Source organism: Anomaloglossus baeobatrachus, chromosome 1 (genome assembly GCF_048569485.1).
Source record: "Anomaloglossus baeobatrachus isolate aAnoBae1 chromosome 1, aAnoBae1.hap1, whole genome shotgun sequence".
NCBI lineage: Eukaryota > Metazoa > Chordata > Amphibia > Anura > Aromobatidae > Anomaloglossus > Anomaloglossus baeobatrachus.
Genome location: NC_134353.1, coordinates 421,955,146 through 421,981,081, shown reverse-complemented (window position 1 = coordinate 421,981,081; position 25,936 = coordinate 421,955,146). Strand labels below are relative to the sequence as shown.

General features: G+C 44.6%; 1 protein-coding gene across 1 annotated transcript in view; it reads right to left on the bottom strand.

The window, feature by feature from the left end:
- Positions 1-438: 438 nt before the first annotated feature.
- PTPRS (protein tyrosine phosphatase receptor type S) overlaps positions 439-25,936 on the bottom strand; it is a 684,599-nt gene continuing 659,101 nt past the window's right edge. The window contains exons 32-34 of the mRNA XM_075352599.1: positions 11,446-11,600; positions 8,651-8,786; positions 439-2,377 (exon numbers count right to left, since the gene is read on the bottom strand). Of these exons, the coding sequence (XP_075208714.1) occupies positions 2,309-2,377; positions 8,651-8,786; positions 11,446-11,600 (360 nt within the window). The 3' untranslated portion in view covers positions 439-2,308. The remainder of the gene's footprint in view (positions 2,378-8,650; positions 8,787-11,445; positions 11,601-25,936) is intronic.

Genomic DNA, 25,936 nt, shown 5'->3' with positions numbered 1-25,936 from the left:
GTCGCTGTGATGCCGCACGAACCGCCCCCCTTAGAAAGGAGGTGGTTTGCCGGCCACAGCGACGTCGCTAGGCAGGTAAGTATGTGTGACCGTTCCTATCGATGCTGTGCGCCATGGGCAGCAATTTGCCCATGACGCATAAACGACAGGGGCGGGTGCGATCGACAGCAACATCGCTAGTGATGTCGCTGTGTGTAAAGTGGCCTTAAGTCACCCACTTTTACAGTACTTACCGAATATAGCCTGCTGTGGAAAGGGCAGAATTCTATTGTGCTTTGCTGTTTCCAGCACGGGGAATGTGAGAAAAGAGAAGACAACCAACAATACTGTGCGGTGTTACAAAAGATGAATGAACTGTACGTACAAGCAGCATCTCTGCTTTACCATCATTTTTGTTCTTTGGGCTACAGTTATTAGACACAATAACAGTCAAAAGAGTCATTTTGACTTCTTTATTACAAAGCTGATATTTCTACATACATTATGGTGAGTAAATCACATTTCATTGCTGTTTCAATTACAGTTATAAAGAGTGACAGTTGCACTTTACAATTAGGATGAACAGAAGGTTGAAATTTATTTGTAAAATAGTTTTTTATTGAATCCACTGACCACTTTCCTGTGACTAACAGTCCACTAAATGTCAGCACACAGTACCATTGTCTGTACATTCTGAATGTTGGTTCTCAAGGTATAGTGGCTCCTTAGAAGTACAGGTTCTTATTCTTCTGTTATGGGGAGAGCACATTGTTCCACAAAAAATGAAGTATTACAAAATATGTTCATTTCGGAATTACACATTCCTTTGTTATATGTTGTTGTTATTATTTTACACGTTGGGCAGTTGATATATAATGGAGTTGCTGCAAGCAACAAACAGGTTTTAGAGCATTACCGATTTTTTAACCCCGTGGCTCTTCTCTTTTAAATGCAGGGCATCTGAGAATTTCAGCACACGTATGTACTCTGAGGTTCATGAAGAAGGAAGGGCACAAACAATAGTGTGAAGGGGCTTGTGAAAAAGAGTTGTATTCTATTTACATTGGTTTGTTAATGCGTTGTGTTTTTTTGTTTTGCTTTTATGTAAATAAATATTTTTGGTACATTTAATATAAGCTCCATAGTTAGGTTGAATGATGTGCTATATTCTCTCTAATCACTAGGAACAATCCCACAGAATTTGTACTCCATCAGTAGTAGAAAAAGTAGACCGGAGACGAGCAGCTCACTGGGTTGATTAGTAGCCATTGCCTATAACATCTCTACAGTGAAAAAATAGACAGTCTTGTAACAGAATATGAACTGTAGAATGTCTCTTCATTACATTGATAGTTTTTCTCTTTACAAAAAGGCAATACAATATAAAAAGGGTCTAATTTTAATGTCACTTGAATGGATACAGATACAATACTTAAAAGCAAGCTACTGATGTACACTTTGAAATATACAAGCTGCACTTTGGATTTTGGACACACTGCATTGTGGACATTAAAAAAGAAAACAATAAAAAATAAATAAGTATAAACGCTTAATTGGCCACAGTCAATGAACTGCTGAACATCAGTGTGCAGCAGTTTCCTACCCTATCTCCTCTCTCATTTACAATCAACAAAGGAACTTTAAGAAAATTAAACATTTCTTTATGTAAAATCTTCTAGGAGAGATTAGATAGGCTGAAACCTTCTGTAGGGCTGAAATCAAGATATGTGCAAATTGTTAGTAATAAGTCTAACATAACCATGATGTTTAGGAATGATGCAAGGCAGAGGCAGGTAGTGGTGGCCCGTTGGACAAGTTACAACTTACCCAGCCATAGTTTTCACCAGCAGCCTGCTGAATTTTACTTTTGCCCGACTTACTTTTTTCTTAACGGGCTCTTGGTAAAGTTACAACACACGTAAAAATAACTAAATTTACCAGTTCACAAACATTGCAAATATTCTGTCTTAACAGTTGTACTTCAAAAGTTTGAAAATAAAATGAGCCTCAAGGATGCAACATCAGTTCCTCTTATCTTCTTATGAAAGAACATACATTGTTACACAATCTGGGATTACCACTTGTGGTACAAGATCCATGTACAGTATATTCAAGAACAGTGATTGAAGTATCACATTAAAAGCATTTTAAAATATAAGTCACCTAAATCTCAGAAAGTCTCTTTACACCACTGAATTCTGAATGTGACATCTGTAAAAATGCATTTAAATTCCCCCTAGTGGCAGAGTCTTTCAGTTTGGCCTTTAAAGAGGATCAGCAGAAACTGTGATGATGACTGTGATTGACCATGTTCAATTAAGATGGCTTCTTATGTTGCATAGTGATCAAAGCTGCCCAGATACTCCAAACTAGCCTGGTAGCAAAACTGATATTCATCCTAAAAAGGAGAGAGAAGAAAATACTTAATATATGCATTTCTCTGCACTATCATAGTTACATAGTTACATAGTTACTTAGGTTGAAAAAAGACCTAGGTCCATCTAGTTCAACCTTCCTCCACCAGTTCTACATTTGGTCACTAAGTCATTTATAACCAACAATGTTGTGTGTACTGAGGAAATCATCCAGCCCTTTTTTAAAAGCTGTAAGGCTATGTGCACACGCTGCATTTTTTTTGACGCTGCGTTTTTGGCCGCTAAAAACGCACAAAAACGCACCCGCGTAAAAAAAACGCGTCAAAAAACGCATGCGTTTTTACCGCGATTTGGTGCGTTTTTGGCTGCGTTTTGCTGCGTTTTTCATCTCTGCGTTTTGCTGCATTTTTCCCAATGCATTGCATGGGGAGAAAACGCAGGAAAGAATTGACATGTCCATTTTTTTTTTCAAGCTCAAAAACGCAGCTTAAAAAAAAAGTTGTGTGCGCACAGCAAAAATGAAAACTCATAGACTTTGCTGGGGAAGCAAAGTCATGCAGTTTTGAGGCCAAAAACGCACCCGAAAAACGCGCAAAAACGCCGCGAAAAACGCACTGTGCGCACATAGCCTTATAGTATCTGCCATTACTACCTCTTGTGGTAGGGCATTCCACAGTCTGGCTGCTCTTACTGTAAAGAACCCTTTCCTATTTAGCTGCCGGAATCACTTTTCTTCCACTCGCAGTGAGTGCCCCCTGGTCCTTAGTATTGTCTTTGGAAGGAATAAGTCATGTGCCAGTCCTTTATATTGACCACACATGTGTTTATACATATAAATGAGATCTCCTCTGAGACGTCTTTTTTCTAAGCTAAACATATCTAACTTTTTCAACCTGTCATCATATGGGAGGCCTTCCATTCCTTCTATCTAATATATAAAAATGAGTGTATGTATGTGTGCTAAAGGAATATGCACCGCCACATTTACAATCATGAAATTTTACACAGACACCTCATTTGACTCCTTTACATTTATTTGCCAAATAACCTGCTTACTTTAAAGGCAATGGAGCTGGGAATGGATCTGTTATTATAGACTCCTATTATGAACAGAGAAAGAGACACACAGAGAGAGACTCACACAGAAAGAAACACACATAAAGAGACACACACACAGAAAGAGACACACAAAGAGACAGACAGAAAGAGACACATACACAGAAAAAGAGACACACACAGAAAGAGACACACAGAAAGCGACACACAAAGAAAGACACATACAGAAAGAGACACACACTGAAAGACACACAGAAATAGACACATACAAAAAAACACACACACACACACACACACAGAAACTGTTTGGATATTTGAGGTAATGTATTGGCTGCTTTGACAGTTACCTTGGATATTTATCACGTGGCCTATAGCAACCAATAACAGCTCTGCTTCTATTGTGTTAGAGGTCAAGGAGCTCTGATTGCTTTCTATAGGCAACGAAGGACATTGTTAGTATATGACAGCTTATGTGTGAGATAATATAATTTCTGTGCTTACACCTGTTTAATTTGTGACGTTTATGTGGAAAATATTTTTTTGTTAACGCATTTTATTTTGTAATAGTTAAGAATAATTAGTTACTATCCCGGGCAATGCTGGGTAACACAGCTAGTTTAATATCAACTAAACCAAACATCTTTTAGTAGATTGTAAGCTTGTGAGCAGGGCTCTCACTCTTCTTGGTATCTGTGAATTTTGTAAGGCTGAGTTCACATGTCCTGTCATCTGTTAGAACGGATCCTGTGGAGATCTCTTCGGGAAAAAAGTTCTCCAAACACAATTTTTTTGGCAGTTGTTAACTGATGTCTGCCGAAAGAGTTTTATTTAACATTGGACTCTATGGAGAACGGATCCGTTAACGATTTGTTATTTAGCCATCCATTTTTCTTGCATTGTAATGGATTAGTTTTTTCTTACATGATCTATTTAAAATGGAAGCTAAATAGTAATCTGTTAACGGATTTGTTTTCCATAGACTACAATGTTAAAAAAAACGGATCTGGACGAACTCATTTTGCTAGTGGATCTCTGAAGGATTCGTTCTAAAGGATGATTACAGGACACGTGAACTCAGCCTAAAGCGGGCTTTACACACTACAATATATCTAACGATGTGTCGGCGGGGTCACGTCGTAAGTGACGCACATCCGGCATCGTGTTGTTGTAGCGTGTGAAATCTACGTGCGATTGCGATAGTATGAAAAACTATTCATCGTTGACACGTCGCTCATTTTCTAAAAATTGAACGTCCAGTTGTTCAGTGTTCTCAGGGCAGCACACATCGCTCCGTGTGACACCCTGGGAACGCTGAAAACATCTTGCCTGCGTCCCGCCTGCAATGCGGAAGGAAGGAGGTGGGCGGGATGTTTACGTCCCGCTCATCTCTGCCCCTCCGCTTCTATTGGGCGGCCGCTGTGTGACGTCGCTGTGACGCCGAACGTTCCTCCCCTTTCAGGAAGTGGATGTTCGCCGCCCACATCGAGGTCGTATTGAAGGTAAGTGCGTGTGACATAATTTAATCGTTTGACACGGGCAACAAATTGAACGTACCGCACATACGATGGGGGCGTGTCACATCGCATACAAGATCGCATGTGAAATTGTAAGGTGTAAAGCAGCCTTTACTCTGTAATGCCTGATATTGTCTGTACATGTCCCCTCTGAATTGTTAAGTGCAGTGGAATATGTTGGCGCTGTATAAATAAAAATGATTATTATTATTATTATTATTAGTACTTTTTAATACCATGTTAATTTAACCAGACAACATTCTAATGAATGCTTGGCACTGTGTATAGGCTATTGTGCATTGGCATAGGGGCTGTTAACTGAAGCAGACATGTCAAGAGAGCTAATATTAGTTACTAATGTGGAGCTGTATGGGATTCAATGGCTCACCATACAGCCTCTAAGCTTCACAAATGAGGCCATGCGTTAGCTAACTCTCTATTTGCTGGATATCTATCAATGATAAGTTAATATGACAAAAAAAGAACAAACAATTTTAAAGAGACTCTGTCACCAGGTTTTTACTCCCCCATATGAGAGCAGCATAATGTAGAGACAGAGACCCTAATTCCAGTGATTTGTCACTTACTGAGCTGCTTACTATAATTTTGATACAATTTTTGTTTTGTCTGCTGCAGATCTTTCAGTTGTATAAATGATAACCTCTGTATAAGCTCAGCCATTTCACTGATTGGCAGCTTTTTGCCCAATGTACAGTGTTCACAGAAATCTGCCAATCAGTGGTAGGGGCAGGGTTGTACATTGCTCATGAACATGGAGGGCTAATTGGTTTACTAGTCCTCCAGTGATAACTTCCTGCTGATAAAATGATTTTATGAAAACTGCTCCAAGCAGCACAGTAAGTGACACATCGCTGGAATCAGGATCTCTGTCTGTAAATTATACCACTCTCAGATTAGGTGGCAAAAAACTGGTAACAGATTCCCTTTAAGCCATCATCATTGAGTCATTTAATTGCAGTAATGCATGAAAGAGAATTACACTACCATTTTTCAGAGTTCTCCATTTTACAGCTATACTTAAAGGGAAACTGTCAATATTAGTGGAATGGATGTAAAGGTCCAAGCACAAGAATAAAAAATTGTGTTGATGTTAAAAAATCAAGTTTTGAAGTCACATGTAAATTAGCCTGGAAGTGCATTTAGAGAATGTTAATGGACACAGAGCATATAAACATGACCCCAGTGATCTTCCCTTAAGGCTGCTTTACACGCAGTGACATCGCTAGCGATGTCGCTGGTGAAAGCACCCGCCGCCGTCGTTTGTGAGTCACGGTCAAATCACTGCCCGTGGCACACAATATCGCTAACACCTGTCACACATACTTACCGTATTTTTCGGACTATAAGACGCACCGGACCAGAAGACGCACCCTGGTTTTAGAGAAGGAAAGTAGGAAAATAAAATTTTTAGCAAAAAAATGTGGTCATGACACACTGTTATGGGGCGAGGATCTGCTGCTGACACTGTTATGGGGGTAATGTCCCCAAATTCTCTACTAAGGTACCCCATCCTGGTAATGATCCTCCTGCCTTGTATATACAGTATATGTCCCTCATCCTGGTATAGCCCACATCCTGCATATGGCTGCATCCTGCTATATACCCTATCCTGGCATATAGCCCATCCTGCTATATACCCCCATCCTGCTATATACCCCCATCCTGCTCATATACCCCCATCCTGCTCATATACCTCCATCCTGCTCATATACTCCCATTCTGCTATAAACCCCCATCCTGCTCATATACCCCCATCCTGCTCATATACCCCCATCCTGCTCATTTTATACCCCCATCCTGCTCATAATATACCCCCATCCTGCTCATAATATACCCCCATCCTGCTCATATAACCCCATCCTGCTCATATAACCCCATCCTGGTCATAATATACCCCCATCCTGCTCATAATATACCCCCATCCTGCTTATATAACCCCATCCTGCTCATATAACCCCATCCTGCTCATATACCACCATCCTGCTCATAATATACCCCCATCCATCCTGCTCATAATATACCCCCATCCTGCTCATATACTCCCATCCTGCATATATACTCCCATCCTGCTCATAATATACCCCCATCCTGCTCATAATATACCCCCATCCTGCTCATAATATACCCCCTTCCTGCTCATATACTCCCATCCTGCTCATATACTCCCATCCTGCTCATAATATACCCCCATTCTGCTCATAATATACCCCCATCCTGCTCATAATATACCCCCATCCCGCTCATAATATACCCCCATCCTGCTCATAATATACCCCTATCCTGCTCATAATATAACCCCATCCTGCTCATAATATAACCCCATCCTACTATATGTCCTCATCCTGCTATACACCCCCATCCTGCTATATACCCCCATCCTGCTATATACCCCCATCCTGGTATACGGCCCGCATCCTGTGGCACATAAAAAAACATAAACGTTCATACTCACCTTACCTCACTCCTTGAAGCATCGCTTCTCCTCCCGTCTGTGCCGGCAGCAGCTGACCTGTGTGGAGCCTGGCCACAATCCCTGCAGCATAGTGATGTCCTCCTGTCTGTTCTGGCGGTGGCTGTGTGTGGACACATGCGCACAGCGATGACGTCATCGCTGTGCGCACCGTCCGCTAGTCTCCACTCAGCCGCCGCCGGCACAGACAGGAGGACTTTGTGGTGCTGCAGGGATCGTGGCCGGTGAGTATACTGATTCACTGCACCCCGCGCTGATGATGATGCATGGGGAGCAGTGAATACAGCCGCACATGATCACACCAGGCTGTAGTTGCCAGGGGTGATCACGCGGGCCGGCTATTTATCCCCCGCCCATCATCCCGCCCACCCGTCAGCGCCAGCTTCAGCGCTGAGGGATGATGGGCGTGCACATTAAATGAGCGGGTCCATGTGGTCATGGCAGGCGCTGCCACAGCCTGCTTGTGCCCCCGATGACCCGCTCCACCGCAGCACCCTCATTTCCCGCAGCCCTACATTCAGACTATAAGACTCACCCCCCACTTTTCCCCAACATTTGGGGGGAAAAAAGTGTATCTTATAGTCCGAAAAATACAGTACCTTCTTAGCAACATCGCTGTGGCCGACGAACCGCCTCCTTTCTAAGGGGGCAGTTTGTGCGGCGTCACAGCGACATCACTAAGCGGCCACCCAATAGAAGCGGAGGCGAGGAGATGAGCGGGCGGAACATCCCGCCCACCTCCTTCCTTCCTCATTGTGGGCGGCCGCAGGTACGATGTTGTTCCTCGTTCCTGTGGTGTCACACATAGCGATGTGTGCTGCCGCAGGAACTACGAACAACCTGTGTCCTGCAATAGCAACGATATTTGAGATTAGAACGACGTGTCAACGATCAACGATATGGTGAGAAATTTTGATCGTTAATGGTCGTTCCTGCGTTTCACACGCAACGACGTCGATAACGAGGCCGGATGTGCGTCCCGAATTCCGTGACCCCAATGACATCTCGTTAGCGACGTCATTGCGTGTAAAGCCCCCTTTACAATTGTGTCCACGTGATGTGCACATAGGTCAGTGAATATACACATTATGTAAAAAGGCTACACAAGAAACAGCAACATATTTTGAAATGTGATTTTTATTTACTGTAATAGTCATAAAACAAGATATCCTGTAAAGGTAAGACAAGCATAGTGAGAAAAGACGCGATGCATGATACCACTTTCTGAAACATACCTCTGTCTGTACCATTGCAGGTCTCTGAGTTCGCAGCATCTTTACAGTTTGAAAAACATCTACCACACCCTCGTAACGCATTCTCTCTAGGACTATACTGAGCGTGATAAATACCCCTGTTCTGCCGACTCCAGCACTAGAGAAGCATGAAAAAATAAAATATGTTAAGTCTTGTAAAAATCAATAACAATTAAAATATTACATACATTTCCTAATATGCTCTTACTTCAATATTAAAGGTTAATCAGTTGTCTATAGTTTGCTAACTATTGGGCCCACCATCAAGACACAACCATGATGTGGCAGAAAATTGCACCATTTTTGGCACTGTTTTGAGGAACAAAAGGGGGATATTTCTCAAATATCATACATCCCCATGGCTGATCAATGAGAAAATAGGAGCAAATCTACATAAAGATTAGGGGGCTGATTTATTACGTTTTTTACACGAGAATTTTGCTGTAAAACACCTTAAGGCTCTGTTCACACTAGAAAAAGGATTTTTCTCAAGAAATTTCTTGAGAGTCTGAAAGATTAGCGCACTTGCGGTCAAAAAACGCACCAATAACGCACCAAAAACCGGATGAGTTTTTACCGCGGTTTTGTGCATTTTTTATGCGGTTTTGGTGCGTTTTTTCCGCAGGTTGGTCCCTGGGGATTTTTACCATTATCTATGGCAAAAAACACAGGTACTTGCAGAAAACAAGTGACATGTTCATTCTTTTTCTCTAGAAATTCTGCAGAAAGAATGTTCTTGAGAAAATATCGCAGTGTGCGCACAGCTATTTTTTTTCATAGTTTTTCTGGGGAATGTCTGCAAAAAGGGTACAACCATTTTCTCAAGAAATTTCTGCAGCAAAAACGCAATAAAAACACGGGTACAAACGCAGTGTGTGAACAAGGCCTAATAAGTCACAATAATTTTGTACAATTGAGCAAAAATATTGTGACTTTTGGCGTATTCACGTCAGTCTCGGCCAGCTACATCAATAAGAGGGATGGGGGGTGGCAACTCCCGCTCATTAAATTAGTAGAAAGTTACAAAACTTCAGTGATGTAACTTTCTTCAGAAATGGACATTTCTGGTGGCGATATATGTCAGTTATGAAATGTGACTCTTAATGAAATATGTACTTCTTACTCCAGTGAGCGGATATGACCACCGATCAGTAAACATTTACCAATCGGCGGTCGTTTACATGCCTGTATATTCAGGCAGAGCAATGCAAATGATGAGCATAGAGCAATACATACTTGATCACTCAGTGAGCATAGGCTACTATAATTCTTGGTGGTGTGAGTAGAGTTTACACAACCAACAACCGCCAAGAATGATGATTTTTTGAACAAGCGTTTTACTCGCTCATTGGGTAATTGGCTGCTTGTTTATATGGAACTGTAAGTGTGAAACAAGTATTTTTAATAACACTCATTCATGGTTATCTTACAGTGGATTATTTTTAACTGAATTAGCCTTGTTCTAGGATAGAGTTTCAAACGGCCTCCACAAACATTATTACATGAAATGGGTTGTTTTTTTGTAATGATGGAATGCTATCCAGAAAAGATACGCTTCAAGAAATAATATATCTATATACACTAAGAAGGTAACCCAAAAATAGTCAAGCTCTAAAAACTTTAAAAATCAAATATGGATAAGCTATAAGATGAACATATTGAAGGTACCTGTTACCTGAGATATGTGAGTGTTAAGCCTTATGGAGTCATGTTTCTTCACCCCGAAGCACGTTTCACCCAGCTTCTTTAGGAGGAGTCAATATGTTCATTTTATAGCTTATCTATATTGTGGATTCCCAAGTCTTGCCACATTCAGGATTGGCCTCAGTACCTGTTTCATTATTTTCAGTATCCTGCACATTTACGAAGTTCCTTTATACTTTTGAGCACAACATAGTATTCAACCTTTACACAAATTTCTATTTTATTCCACTATAGCTGTATATTGTAAAATATTGAGAGGTTTATGTTGTACTACTTTGCACCTTATTTTTCTGTATACCTGGCAGGTTCAATTATTTTTATACCAAATCAGCCCGTTAGATATAACTGTATAAGTATATTATAATCTTTATACCTGCAGTACTTCTTTGACCACAGGTCTTACAAGTACAACACAATCTTACTTTCAACTTTTTTTTTTGTACTGCCCATTATCCTACTTCATTTTTTTTCCACCACTTTATAGAGTTCTCTTTTTATAATTATACTTTATTCCTGAAAGATATCAATTTCTACAGGGCCCTTCCTTGATACTTAATCCTGACTTATATTTCTATTGGCCTGATTCACCATCACATCCCTTGTCTATTAGGCTCTTTTGCTGATTTTTTTACTCTTTACTCGTTTGTATTTTAAATATTTTTGAATAAAACTATTGTTTTACCTTGAATACTTTTAGAACTGCACTAATTCTAGGTTACCTTCCTAGTGTCTGTAGAGTATAGTTAAACTCCACAAACTTTAGATTGATGTTGGTGATACCCATTATTAGTGGGATCACCTGACAGTGAAATGTGTACAGAGGTGTCTCAATTCTACCTTCAAAACGGAGTTCAGAAGATGAGAGATAAGAGTTACAAACTCTGTCATCAAACTATTATGGCATGACTGGCAGCCAGCCAAGCTGCAATCACCAGGACATACATTTACTGCAGGGTGCTTTAACTACAGACATTGCATAACATACATTTACATCATAGTGTACTAAGTGGCTAAATAACAAAAAGCAGATTGGTAATTGGACCAATCTGTAAAAAGTTCAGCTGTTCTCCTACCTGCAGTGAACAGATATAGGACCATCTTGCCCAAACTGCTCCTTTGTTTTGTGCACTTGGCCTATAAAATCAATGAAACCTTCACCTGATTTTGGCACACCTTGTTCTGGCCAATCAGTGAACTGAAACTGTCGTACTGTGCGAGACTGGCCATCCTATATAGAGAAAAAAATGAAATAAAACAAATCTGTTGAACAACTTCATTTTTTGAATATTCTACTTTGCGGAATATGAAAAGGGCCATTTTCGATAAAACTAATGAAATGCAACAGAATCTTAATCACTTCATTGAGGTAATGCAGATATGTAGCTAAAATTATATTTTTAAATTCTATTATCCGATCACAAGTAGAAACCGAAAGGGAAAAAAAAGGGCTGAGTCTCTTAGTATTAAATGACCTTATCGGGTTAAATTAAGTGGGATTGGAAACCCTAACAGTATGTAAAATATGAACTTTTTTAGGACTCTGCTCTGTTTCACTCGCTTGGTGGTCATCAGACAACCACTCATTTAATCTGTATACCTGTTGTCACATGCTAACTGCTTTCATTTCTGCTTCTCTCAAATGGTCAAATGAATGGTCACAAGACACCCGCTGGGTGAGTGAAACTGAGCAGAATCTTAACTGCATGTCCCAATGTTAGGCTACCTGCCTATTTTTAAACTTGACCCAGAAAACCCCCTTTAAATCCTGACTTAAAAGGGACCTGTCATCAGATATGAAAAGCATTGGGAAGCTGGAAAACAGAAGGTAGTATAAAATGAAAAGTAACCAGATTGATTTGTTTAATAATTTGGAATGGACTTATGAATTTAGCCTTGTGTCTTTGAATACATGTTTTTAGCAGTGGCAAAGTTGGACTGCACCTCACTCCAGATGTTATGAATTTTCACAGCAGGAAGTTGACTCTCGGATGCTATCAGCAGAGGAAAACGAGTTTCTAGACTGTGAATGGGAGATTACCCAAAAGACTCAGAAACAGAATTGTTGTGGGGAAATTTGGCCAAAGGAAACAAAATTGGCTCTTTATGTGAATTAAAGAAAATCTGAAGTTACTGCTCCATAGACTGATTAATCATCTCAGTTTGCGCATTATTTTACTGATGATATGCCAAGTCTAAAGGCCACTTTACACGCTACGATTTATCTGACGATATGTCGTCGGGGTCACGGTTTTCGTGGCACACTTCCATCACCGTTAGCAATGTCGTTGCGTTTGACACCTACGTGCGACTCCGAACGATCGCAAATAGGGTGAAAATCGTTGATAGTTGACACGACGTTCAGTTTCAAAATATTGTTCGTCGTTTGGAACGCAGCAGACATATTGCTACGTTTGACACCCTGCCAACAACGAACAACATCCCCACGACCGCCTTGGTGAAACAATTTATCGCTGAACGATGTAGCGTCGTTTGTGAGATGTGTACGTGTGACTGCTACAAAACAACCTATGAGCGATCTCGGCAAATCGTAACAACGATCTGGGCGTGTCACATCGCTACCGAGATCGCTAGCAATATCGTTGTGTGTAAAGCAGCGTTAAGGAAATTTTGAGATTCTTGTAGTGTCCTCCAGACTCTGGACACAAGCTGCACACCTCGGTCAGATGCTATATACAGAAGCTGAAGGACCATGCTACTGGAACATTTATTTGCAAAACACCTGGGCCACCTATGGATAAGATAAAAGTCCTAGTAATGAAAAACATTTTAAACAATTTTCCACAATGACCCAGGTGGTTGTGAATTCTTGAGCCTCAGGAAGATCTTTAGCAAAGTCCATGGAAATTGCAGCCCAAGGTTCTGGATGAATAGGTAAAGGGTTAAGAGGCACTTTATGAGAAGATATGAACTGTGCACACAAATCCAAGGAACTAGTTTACAAAGTCAAGGAAACTCGGAAGGGCTTTAAAGGTAAGGTGTCGCTTTTTTTTCATTTTTATATTAATAATAGTGATTCTGGAACTAATTATTATTTATGCAAAATTAAATTAATTGTTTATTTAGTTTTTATTTAATTATTTTTACTGAAACACTGAAGGCTGCCATCTTGTATTTGCTGTGTGTAATGACAGTTACTCACCTCAAGTATGGTGGTTCCTGCGCATAAGGTTTGATACTCGCGCTCCGACCCTATCTTTTAACACTGAGACTGATCCCTGCTGTGACCTGAACACGCCCACTGGGCTGTCCAGATTACAGCAGAAGGAGACTGAGGAGATCGGCGCCATCTTTTTGGAGACCACAGCATATGCTGTGCGCTTAATTTCCCCTATCACCCGCTCTGCGCTCAGTGCTAGTTGAGCGGTGACACTGGGCTGACAGAACGGTTGAGCCTAGTATAAACTAGAATAAACGGGCTCCTTCCAGGTCCTGACCACAGCCAATACATTCTAGTGTCTTCAGTAGCAGTGGCATACCGCCAATAGAGGCAGGCCACGCCAATGCTATGGGGCCTGTGAGCTGGGGGGCCCCAAATCACAGATGCCAATACATTTGAAAGCAATGATGAGACAGAGCAGCACTTCCTTCTCATCATTGTTCCGCTGTCTGTGCTCTCTGACAGCTCAGCACAGCGGTGACGTCACTACTGTATGCTTGCTGTGCTGATATGTGAAGAGCAAAGACCCAGCGGGTGAATGAGGAGCAGCGGCAGGGGACCGAGGAGGGGTGAGTATGTATTTATTCACTACACAGTGGGGGCACATAATGCTATAATGGGCTGCATAATGCTATGTGGGGGGTGCAGAGCGCTACGTGGGGGTGCAGAGCGCTATGTGGGGTGTGCAGAGCGCTTTGTGGGGCATGCAGAGCGCTATGTGGGGCTGTAGAAAGCTATGCACACTGATATAGCAGAGCTGTGTACTGTATGCAGCACTATATTATGGGGCACTGTATATTTTGACACACTGTATATTATAGGGCACATTATAGAGTGGAGCACTATGCCACCTGTCCTTGGTAATACTTTAGACATACACTACAGTTCAAAAGTTTGGGGTCACCCGGACAATTTTGTCTATTCCATAAAAAATCATACTTTTATTTATCAAATGAGTTGCATAATGAATATAAATTATAGTCCAGACTTTGACAAAGTTAGAAATAATGATTTTTTACTTAAAATAATAATGTTTTCCTTCAAAGAATGCTCCCTTTGCAGCAATCACAGCTTTGCAGACCTTTGGCTTTCTAGCTTATAATTTGATGAGGTAACCTGAAGATATTTCACCCCATGCTTCCAGAAGCCCCTCCCACAAGTTGCATTGGCTTGATGGGCACTTTTTGCGTACCATACAATCAAGCTGCTCCCACAACAGCTCAATAGGGTTGAGATCTGGTGACTGGGCTGGCCACTCCATTACAGATAGAATACCAGCTGCCGGCTTCTTCCCGAAATAGTTCATGCATAATTTGCAGGTGTGCTTTGGGTAATTGTCCTGTTGAAGTATGAAATTGGCTCCAATCAAGCACTATTCACAGGGTATGGCATGGCGCTGCAAAATGGTGTGATAGCCTTCCTTATTCAAAATCCCTTTTACCTTGTACAAATCTCCCACTTTACCAGCACCAAACCATGCTTGACAGATGGCGTCAGGCACTCTTCCAGCATCTTCGGTTGTTCTGTGTCTCACAAATGTTCTTCTGTGTGATCCAAACACCTCAAACTTCGATTCGTATGTCCATAACACTTTTTTCTAACCTTTCTCTGTCCAATGTCTGTTTTCTTTTGCTTATATTAATCTTTTCCTTTTATTAGCCAGTCTCAGATATGGCTTTGTCTTTACCACTCTGCCCTGAAGGCCAGCTCCCGGAGTCGCCACTTCACTGTAGATGTTGACACTGGTATTTTGCAGGTACTATTTAATGATGCTGCCAGTTGAGGACCTGTGAGGCGTCAATTTCTCAAACTAGAGACTCTAATGTACTTGTCTTGTTGCTCAGTTGTGCAGCGGGGCCTCCTACTTCTCTTTCTACTCTGATTAGAGCCTGTTTGTGATCTCCTCTTAAGGGAGTAGTACACACTGTTGTAGGAAATTTCAGTTTCTTGGCAATTTCTCGCATGAAATATCCTTCATTTCTAAGAACAAGAATAGACTGTCGAGTTTCACATAAAAGTTCTCTTTTTTTTGGCCATTTTGAGAGTTTAATGGAACCAACATATGTAATGCTCCAGATTCTCAACTAGCTCAAAGGAAGGTGAGTTTTATAGCTTCTCTAATCAGCAAAACTGTTTTCAGCTGTGCTAACATACTTGCACAAGGGTTTTCAAGGGATTTCTAAACATGCATTAGCCTTCTAACACAGTTAGCAAACACAATGTACCATTAGAACACTGGAGTGGTGGTTTTCTGGAAATAGGCCTCTATACACGTATGTAGATATTGCATTAAAAACCAGATGTTTGAAGCTAGAATAGTCATTTACCACATTAACAATGTATAGAGTGTATTTCTGTTTAATTTAATGTTAGCTTCATTGAAAAAAATGTGCTTTCCTTTAAAAAATAAGGAAATATCTAAGTGACCCTAAACTTTTGAACTGTACTGTATTAGGATCACTTTGGGGTCACCAACAAAATGGCTTTGCACTGTAATACTATATTTTATCCTCCCATATCCTTTTGGAAACACCCAGAAAGGGAGGGGAGGCGTGACATCACACACATGAGAGCTGATTCTGCCCACTTTTACTGCAGTTGTAAACCAGGCTAGCTTTACACTTGATTTCCAGCAGCTGCTCCCTCTAGAGTTTAAGGCTATGTGCCCACGCTGTGGAAAATGTGCGGAATTTGCCGCGATTTTTTTGCGGAAATTCCACGGATTTTTCAAAAATCTGCAGCACAGCGAGTCCCCAGCTATTTCTATGGTATTTGGGGATTGCTGTGCCCACGCTGCGGTTTGTTCCGCAGCGGAAATAATGCGGTATTTCCCTGCGGAAAAATCTGCAGCATGTGAATTATTCCGCAGGGTTACATATACTTACCTGCTTTGATAGCAGACACCGGAGTCACTTTCTTCCGGTGGAGCGCGGTGGATCCAGGAGCAGCAAGGAGGAGATGGGCGGGGCCGGCACGAGCTCCAGTCATGTGACAGCCGGAGCTAGTTCAGGCCCGCCCACCTTCTCCTGCAGACACTGACAGAGTGACCTGGCCGCCGGAAAGCGAGGTGCTGCATGATGGAGGTAAGTATGAACTCCCGATCACTGCAGCACTTGTTCTGCATTGAGGATGCAGTGCCGAAGCCATGGTACTGTATCCTCAATGCAGAATGCCCGCACCACATCTGCAGGACATTCCGCAAATAAACCGCAGCATGGAAACAGACAAAAGTTGTGCTGCGGTTTTCTGGGAGCTCCTGCGGAATGTCCTGCAGATATAACCGCAGGACACTGTCCCCGTGGGCACATAGCCTAAAGCGGGCTTTACACGCTGCGACATCGCTAATGCGGAGTCGTTGGGGTCACGAATTTTGTGACGCACATCCGGCCGCATTAGCGATGCAGTTGCGTGTGACACCGATAAGCGATTTTGCATCGTTGCAAAAACGTGCAAAATCGCTAATCGGCGACATGGGGGTCCATTCTTAAAAATCGTTACTGCAGCAGTAACGAAGTTGTTCCTCGTTCCTGCGGCAGCACACATCGCTGCGTGTGACGCCGCAGGAACGAGGAAGCTCCCCTTACCTGCCTCCCGGCCGCTATGAGGAAGGAAGGAGGTGGGCGGGATGTTACGTCCCGCTCATCTCCGCCCCTCCGCTGCTATTGGGCGGCGGTCCAGTGACGCTTCAGTGACGTCGCTGTGACGCCGCACGGACCGCCCCCTTAGAAAGGAGGCGGTTCGCCCGTCACAGCGACGTCGCCGGACAGGTAAGTATGTGTGACGGCTGTTGTGCGGCACGGGCAGCGATTTGCCCGTGTCGCGCAACAGATGGGGCGGGTACCCACACTAGCGATATCGGGACCGATATCGCAGTGTGTAAAGTAGCCTTTAGAGTGGAAAATATCAAACTTTTTAAATTATTTTTTTCATTTTGCTCCATTAAAAACAAATGATACTATTTAAACAAGACATTAAAACATTAAGAATTTATATTTTTTAGTTATTAAAAAATGTTTTTTTTTATGGTACCTTGCTTTTAAGGCTAAAGGATTGTGGCCAATCCAGAATAGCATAAAAAATGTTCTCTGTTCATACACAGACCTCCAGAAGTGGTGATGTATCCGAGAAATAGAAATTTATGATACTCATGACAGATTTATAATTTGGGTTAAGGTGACACAGTCTACTTAAAATGGAATGAACAGGAAGACTGTGGGAGTCCAAATCTCTTTCGAGAAGATTAGCATGTCAACCAGCTAATTTAAAACATATTGGTCGAAGAAGGACTGTCTGAAAGACTTCTGTAACTAAATGCTGGAACACAGCTAGTGTTTTGCATAATCTGATGGACTTGACGAGATTTTCTTAGTAGCAATAGAGGTTGTTAAATGCAGAATTCCATTTCTTGACCTTAAAGGCCCAGTCACACAACGACTTACCAGCGATCCCTAAAACGATGAGACCTGATAGGGATCGCAGGTAAGTCGCTGGGAGGTCGCAGGTGAGATGTCACACAGTCAGATCTTACCAGCAATGCAGGAACAATACAGGTCGCAGTAGCGACCTGTATAACGATCTCAGCAGTCACTGGGACTCTGTCACACAGTGTCAAACACAGCGATGGGTCCTGCCCAGCAGGATATCGCCTTTGAAGAAAATGGCCTGGACCATTCTGCAACGACTAGAGATCTCACAGCAGGGGCCTGATCGCTGGTAGGTGTCACACATAACAAGATCGCTAACGGGATCGCTACTGCGTCGCGGAAACCGTGACTCAGCTGCGATCTTGCTAGCGATCTCGTTATGTGTGACGGTACCTTAAAAGCAGGTAAGCTCCTCGGTGAAGATGCAAACACTTTTAATCCTATCAAAAAGTTCTGAGATGACAGCAATGTTTCAGAGAGACTTTATGTAAACCAAAAACAGTCTAAGGAACCTGTCTGTCTTCTCTATGAAAAAGCCTAAGCTGGCTAGAGATGTAGAAATGATGATGAATCTCATCTCCGAATTCTCTCTAACTCCTTACGGATAAATGACGTACTTTTATGTCATATGCCGATAACCCGACTTCAATGCAGGCTCGCAAGCCAAGCCAGCATTTTTCCCGGTAGATATTCAGCAATCATCTGCCTCTTAATGCCTTGCATGGAATAGCTAAATGCTGCTGTCAATCTCTGTGCACCAGCAAGGGGACATGTCATTCTATAAATCCATCAGCATCCCTGTGACGTTATGGGTTGCCATGATGGCCAGGGGTCTGCTGAAGACTAGTGTTGAGCCACCCCACTAGTGTTCGAGTTAGGTTCGGTTCGTCAAACGGTGGATTAATTCGTCGAACGTCCGACGAACACCTTCGAACCCCATTGAAAACAATGGCAGGCAAACACAAACACATACAAACACATTATACATATACACAAACAGTTAATAAACATTGCCATTATACTTACAGGTCCCCGCGACACATCCTGCACTCTGTCTTCCGATCATCACTGCGCCCTCCCGGTAACCAGCACTGATAATAGAACCTTCCGTGACGTTGTCATAGCATGTGACCAGTCACATGTCTATTATTTCATTGGCTACAGACTGGTCACATGGCTAGATGTCATGCTAGGTCCTGTCAGTGCATTTATCCGGTACGCGGTGCTCATTTGAGCATCTCCGTGTACTGGCTAGATGCTTGGGCACATACTTGGCTCCCCGTTCCTGCATGTCAGCGCTCTTTACAGAGTCATCCCATATGCAGGGACTGGATGCCACAACCAGTGAATAGCGGCACCAGGAATCAGGTGATCGGAGATCACCGTTGCTATAGTAACCCGCCTGTCAGATTACTATAGCAACGGTGGCAGCGGTGACGTCACCACTTACAACCCGCAGCCTCTGCTCACTCACTGAGTGATTAGACTGCACGGGAGCAGCAGCGTCTTCCTCCCATGCAGTGCTGTCTGATGTAGCAGAGCTGCATGGGTTGAAGGAAAAGAAGACAGAACACCAGGATCGTGGAGGGGTGAGATGGAGTAATAAACATGGAGTCTCTAAGTGTGTCTGTGTATTTATTTCTATTAAAGTATTTTTTCTCTGTGTGGTGGTTTTTTTTTTTAACCCTTTATTGGAGATTCTTAATGGCCGTGTCAAACTTGCCTGATATTAAGAATCTCTGGCTTAATACTAGCTAGTAAAACAAAGCTAGTACTAACCCTTTATTACTCAGCAAGCCACTCTCCGTCAGGGCTGCTAGAAGAGTTGGATACAGCGCCAGATGATGGCGCTTTTATGAAAGCACCATTTTCTGGGGCGGCTGCGGACTGCAATTCGCAGCAGAGGGGCCCAGAAAGCTCGGGCCAACCTGTGCTTCGGACTGTATGGAAAGAGAGAGAAAGAGAGAAAAAGAGACAAAAAGAGACAGAGAAAGAAAAAGAGACAAAAAGAGAGAGAAAGAAAAAGAGAGAGAGAGAGAAAGAGAAAAAGACAGAGAGAGAAAGAAAGAGAAAGAAAGAAAGAGAGAGAGGAAAAAAGAGAAAGAGAAAGAAAGAGAGAGAGAGAGGAAAAAAGAGAAAGAGAGAAAGAGAAGAGAGAAAAAGAGAAAAAGAGAGAGAAAAAGAGAGAGAAAGAGAGAGAAAAAGAGAGTGAAAGAGAGAGTAAAAGAGAGAAAAATAGAGAGTAAGCAGCCTCATTCCGTTAACTGCTCCGATTTTAGAGGTGTGTCCCGTGGCTCACAGCTGATGTCTGGCTCCTCCCCTCAGTACATAATTAAATTATAATTATAAAAAAATAATAATTATAATTTAAAATTATAAATAAATTAAATTCTTTACCGGGACGGCCGGGACTCGAACTTGTGAACTAATTCTCCTTAGGCTGCAGCTCTATCCATTGAGCCACTGCCTGAAATGAAACGCATAGGAGGATTTGAATCCAGAAGTGGATTATTCAGCTACAAAGAGGAGAGAGAGGGAGAAAGAGAGAAAAAGAGAGAAAGAAAGAGAGAAAAAGAGAAAACGAAAGAGAGAGAAAGAAAGAGAAAGCGAGAAATAGAGAAAAAGAGAGAGAGAAAAAGAGAGAGAAAGAAAGAGAGAGAAAGAGAGAGAAAGAGAAAAAAAAAGAGAGAGAGAGAAAGAGACAAAAAGAGAGAAAAAGAGAGAGAGAAAGAAACAGAGAGAAAGAGAAAAAGAGAGAGAGAAAGAAAGAGGGAGAAAGAGAGAAAGAGAGAGGGAAAGAGAGAGAAAGAGAGAGAAAGAGAGAAAAAGATAGAAAAAGATAGAAAAAGAGAGAAAGAGAGAGAAAAAGAGAGAAAAAGAGAGAGAGAAAGAGAGAGAAAGAAAGAGAGAGAAAGAGAGAGAAAGAAAGAGAGGAAGAGAGAGAAAGAGAGAGAAAGAAAGAGTGAAAAAGAGAGAAAGAGAGAGAAAAAGAGAGAAAAAGAGGGAAAAGAGATTTTAGAGGTGTGTCTCGTGGCTCACAGCTGATGTTCGGCTCCTCCTCTCAGTGCATAATTAAATTAAATTATAAATAAATAATAATTATAATTTAAAATTATAAATAAATAAACTCTTTACTGGGACTCGAACTCATGAACTAATTCTCCTTAGGCGGCAGCTCTACCCATTGAGCCACTGCCTGTAATGAAACACATAGGAAGATTTGGTAATCTTGACCTCTGTATTGCAGTAGAGAATCCAGAAGTGGATTATTCAGCTACAAAGAGGAGAGAGGGAGAAAGAGAAAAAGAGAGAAAAAGAGAGAAGAGAGAAAAAGAAAGAGAAACAAAGAAAGAGAGAGAAAGAAAGAGAGGAAGAGAGAAAAAGAGAGCGAAAAAGAGAGAGAAAGAGAGGAAGAGAGAAAAAGAGAGAAAGAGAAAGAAAGAGAGAGAGAGAGAAAAAGAGAGAAAAATAGAGAAAAAGAGAGAGAAAAAGAGAGAAAGAGAAAGAGAGAGAAAGAGGAAAAGAGAAAGAGGGAAAAAGAGAGAGAAAGAGAGAAAAAGAAAGAGAAAGAAAGAGTGAGAAAGAGAGAAAAAGAAAGAGAAAGAAAGAGTGAGAAAGAGAGAAAGAGAGAGAAAGAGAGAGAAAGAGAAAGAGAGAAAAAGAGAGAAAGAAAGAAAGAGAGAAAAAGAGAGAGAGATAGAGAGAAAAAGAGAGAGAAAGAGAGAGAAAAAGAGAGAGAGAGAGATATCACAAGCAGGCACTACCTGAGCGAAGTCTCCGGTGACAGCGCGGCTCACTTCAGTTGCTGCGTGGAGCTGACACAGAGCGCTCGTGTTCTACGGCGCTCCGTCAGCTTCATGTAGCAGAGCTGAAAGCGTCATGTGGGTTACTTCGGACCTGGATTGTTGTTTAGGGATTAATAAAGTGGTAAAAGAGGGGTTTTTTTGTGTGTTTATTTACTTTCACTTACACGTTAATCATGGAAGGTATCTCGGGGAGATGCCTGTCATGATTAACCTAACCTTATTACCCCGATTGCCACCGCACCAGGGCAATTCGGGATGAGCTGGGTAGAGTCCCGGGACTGTCGCATCAAATGGATGCGGCAATTCCAGGTGGCTGCTGGCTGATATTGTTAGGGTGGTTGGCTCCCCATAATGTGGCGCTCCCCATCCTGACAATACCAGCCTCCCGCCGTGTGGCTTTATCTTGGCTGGTATCAAAATTGGGGGGAACCGCAGTTTTTTTTTTTAAATTATTTATTTATTTATTTTACTGCACGATATAGACCCGCCCGCCGGCGGCTGTGATTGGTTGCAGTGAGACTGCTGTCACTCAGCGTGGGGGCGTGTCTGACTGCAACCAATCATGGGCGCCGGTGGACGGGGAAAGCAGGGAATACCAGATTGAATAATGAGTGGGAGCCATTTTCAAAAGAGGAAAAGCCGCCGGAGCTTTGTGACAGCCGTACAGCACCGCGCCAGTGATCGGTGAGTAGGAAAGAGAGAGGGATTATGCTGGGGACGCAGGTTGCATGCAAATACACAACGTGCGCACATAGCCTTACTGTGAAAAGCCACGCTTTTGGTGATCGAACCGTTATCGAACGGTAACTCTAACGGCCGAACTTCAAGCAAATCGTTCGAGTTCGTCGAATGACTCAAACACTACCCAAAATCACTCGAATTTGAAATTGGCAAACAGTTCAAATCGAACATCGCTCATCTCTACTGAAGACCCCTGTAGCTGTCATGACGGAACTCCTGTGAAAGTCAGCCTGTAGCTGGTGTTCATAGGAGACTGTGATTTTTGCTATACACAGAAGTACTGGGTACAGTTGCGTATACAATTGATCGGATGATTGCAGGTTTAATCTCCCCAGGAGACTTATAAATATAGTGAAAAGTGAAAAATTATTTTAAAAATATACAAATAAAATATTAAAAAAAAAATAAAATCACCCCCCTTTTCTCCATTAAAAATCAACTGTAAAAAATGTAAAATACACATTTTGTGGTGTTACATTTGTAATAGTTAGATCTATCAAAATATAAAATTAATTAACCTGATCAATAAACTGTGTAATGTGAAAAAAAAAATGTAAACTCTAGAATTACCGTATTTTTCCGCTTTATAAGACGCACTTTTCCTCCCAAAAATGTGGGAGGAAAATGGGGGGTGCGTCTCATAATCTGAATATAGCGGTACCTGGGGGTCCTGTCCGTGCGGCGATCGGGCGGCCGGGTGCCTGTGGCTGCGTGCAAGCGGCCGGGTACCTGTGCTTGCGTGCGGTGGCAGCCGGGTACCCGTGGCTGCGTGCGGGTGGCAGTCGGGTGCTGCGTGCGGCCGGCGGTCGGGTGCTGTGTGCGGCCGGCGGCCGGGTGCTGTGTGCGGCCGGGTGCTGCGTGCGGCCGGCGATCGGGTGCTGTGTGCAGGCAGCGGCCGGGTGCTGTGTGCGGGCGGCGGCCGGGTGCTGTGTGTGGGCGGCGGCCGGGTGCTGTGTGCGGCCGGCGGTCGGGTGCTGTGAGCGGCCGGCGGTCAGGTGCTGTGTGCGGCCGGCGATCGGGTGCTGTGTGCGGCCGGCTGCCGGGTGCTGTGCGTGGGTGGTGGTCTGGTGCCGTGTGCAGCCAGTGGTCGGGTGCTGTGTACGGCCGGCGATCGGGTGCTGTGTGCGGGTGGCAGCCGGCGGCCGGGTGCTGTGTGCGGGCGGCGGTCGGGTGCTGTGTGCGGCCGGCGATCGGGTGCTGTGTGCGGGCATCAGCCGGGTGCTATGTGCGGCCGGGTGCTGTGTGCGGCCGGCGGCCGGGTGCTGAGTGCGGCCGGCGGCGGGTGCTGTGTGCGGCCGGGTGCTGCGTGCGGCTGGCGATCGGGTGCTGTGTGCAGGCAGCGGCCGGGTGCTGTGTGCGGGCGGCGGCCGGGTGCTGTGTGTGGGCGGCGGCCGGGTGCTGTGTGCGGCCGGCGGTCGGGTGCTGTGTGCGGCCGGCGGTCAGGTGCTGTGTGCGGCCGGCGATCGGGTGCTGTGTGCGGCCGGCTGCCGGGTGCTGTGCGTGGGCGGTGGTCTGGTGCCGTGTGCAGCCGGTGGTCGGGTGCTGTGTACGGCCGGCGATCGGGTGCTGTGTGCGGGTGGCAGCCGGCGGCCGGGTGCTGTGTGCGGGCGGCGGTCGGGTGCTGTGTGCGGCCGGCGATCGGGTGCTGTGTGCGGGCATCAGCCGGGTGCTATGTGCGGCCGTGTGCTGTGTGCGGCCGGCGGCCGGGTGCTGTGTGCGGCCGGCGGCCGGGTGCTGTGTGCGGCCGGGTGCTGCGTGCGGCCGGCGATCGGGTGCTGTGTGCAGGCAGCGGCCGGGTGCTGTGTGCGGGCGGCGGCCGGGTGCTGTGTGTGGGCGGCGGCCGGGTGCTGTGTGCGGCCGGCGGTCGGGTGCTGTGTGCGGCCGGCGGTCAGGTGCTGTGTGCGGCCGGCGATCGGGTGCTGTGTGCGGCCGGCTGCCGGGTGCTGTGCGTGGGCGGTGGTCTGGTGCCGTGTGCAGCCGGTGGTCGGGTGCTGTGTACGGCCGGCGATCGGGTGCTGTGTGCGGGTGGCAGCCGGCGGCCGGGTGCTGTGTGCGGGCAGCGGTCGGGTGCTGTGTGCGGCCGGCGATCGGGTGCTGTGTGCGGGCATCAGCCGGGTGCTATGTGCGGCCGGGTGCTGTGTGCGGCCGGCGGCCGGGTGCTGTGTGCAGGCGGCAGACAGCTGCCGCCCGGCCGCTTGCACGCAGGGTGGGCGGGCAGCCTGCTGGCTGCCACTCTGTGCGTGCGGGGCGGGCGGCTGTGCAGCAAGTTACCCAGTTTGTCCGCGGTCCCAGTTTCAAATGATGGTGCTGGGAGCGGGCGCAGATGGAGCTCTTGGATGAGAGCTCCATCTGCTCATGCACCACTCCAGGCGCCATCATTTGAACCGGGACCGCGGACACTCACTGCACCGACCTGCTGCATGACTCACCCGTCGCCGCTGCTACTGCTGCTGCTGCCGCCACCACGGGCCCCGCGGCTCCTGCCACCACAGGCCCCGCGGCTCCTGCCACCACGGGCCCTGCAGCTCCTGCCACCACTGACCCCCCGACTCCTGACACCCCGGACGCCACGGCACCTGCCACCACGGACCCCGCTGCCACTGACCCACCGTGCCTGCCAGCACAACCTCTAGCTCCTGTGACCCCGCTTCACCACCACTGCTGCCCCCCTCCGGTAAGAGAACACCGGAGTATAAGACGGACCCCATTTTTCTTTTTTTTACCTTTTTTTATGTCTAAGTTTGGGGTGTGTCTTATAATCCGGTGTGTCTTATAAAGCGAAAAATACGGTAGGTTTGTTTCGCTACTGCAACACTGCAAAACAATTTAGTAAGAGGCGATCAAAATGTCGTATCTACCTCAAAATAGTATCAGTAAAAAGTAATAATGGGCGGACCTGCTGATACCCGGGTGCAACTAGGTTTAAAAAAAAAAAAAAAACAATTCCAGCCCAGAATTGATCCCAGATATCTGCACAGACGCCGGTCCTCAGATAAGTCCATGGGGACCTCAATCTGGCGCTTTAAAATGGTGGTAGTAAGGGCTAGGTGGATTAGAGCAGGTGTGTTATACTTATCGAGTCTCCCATGCGGTTGTAACGCTACGTCTGGGGCCATTCATTAGCCTAATGCGTATGCACTGCTTCCCTTGCCCACCGGCAGTAACAACGTCTGTGATTGGTTGCAGTTAGACCGCCCAACCTGTGTGACAGTGTGTCTGACTGCAACCAATTACAGATGCTATGTCTGTCCCTATCTTGGGGTAAAAATAAATAAATAAATTAGTGGAGGGTCCCCCCATATTATGATACCTAGAGATAAGCAAACCTGTTAAATAAGGGTTCGCCAATCTCAGGTTGGGTACGAGCCCGGTCGTGTTCATTCGGACTCGGCAAACACAAGTCCATCCCCCAAAA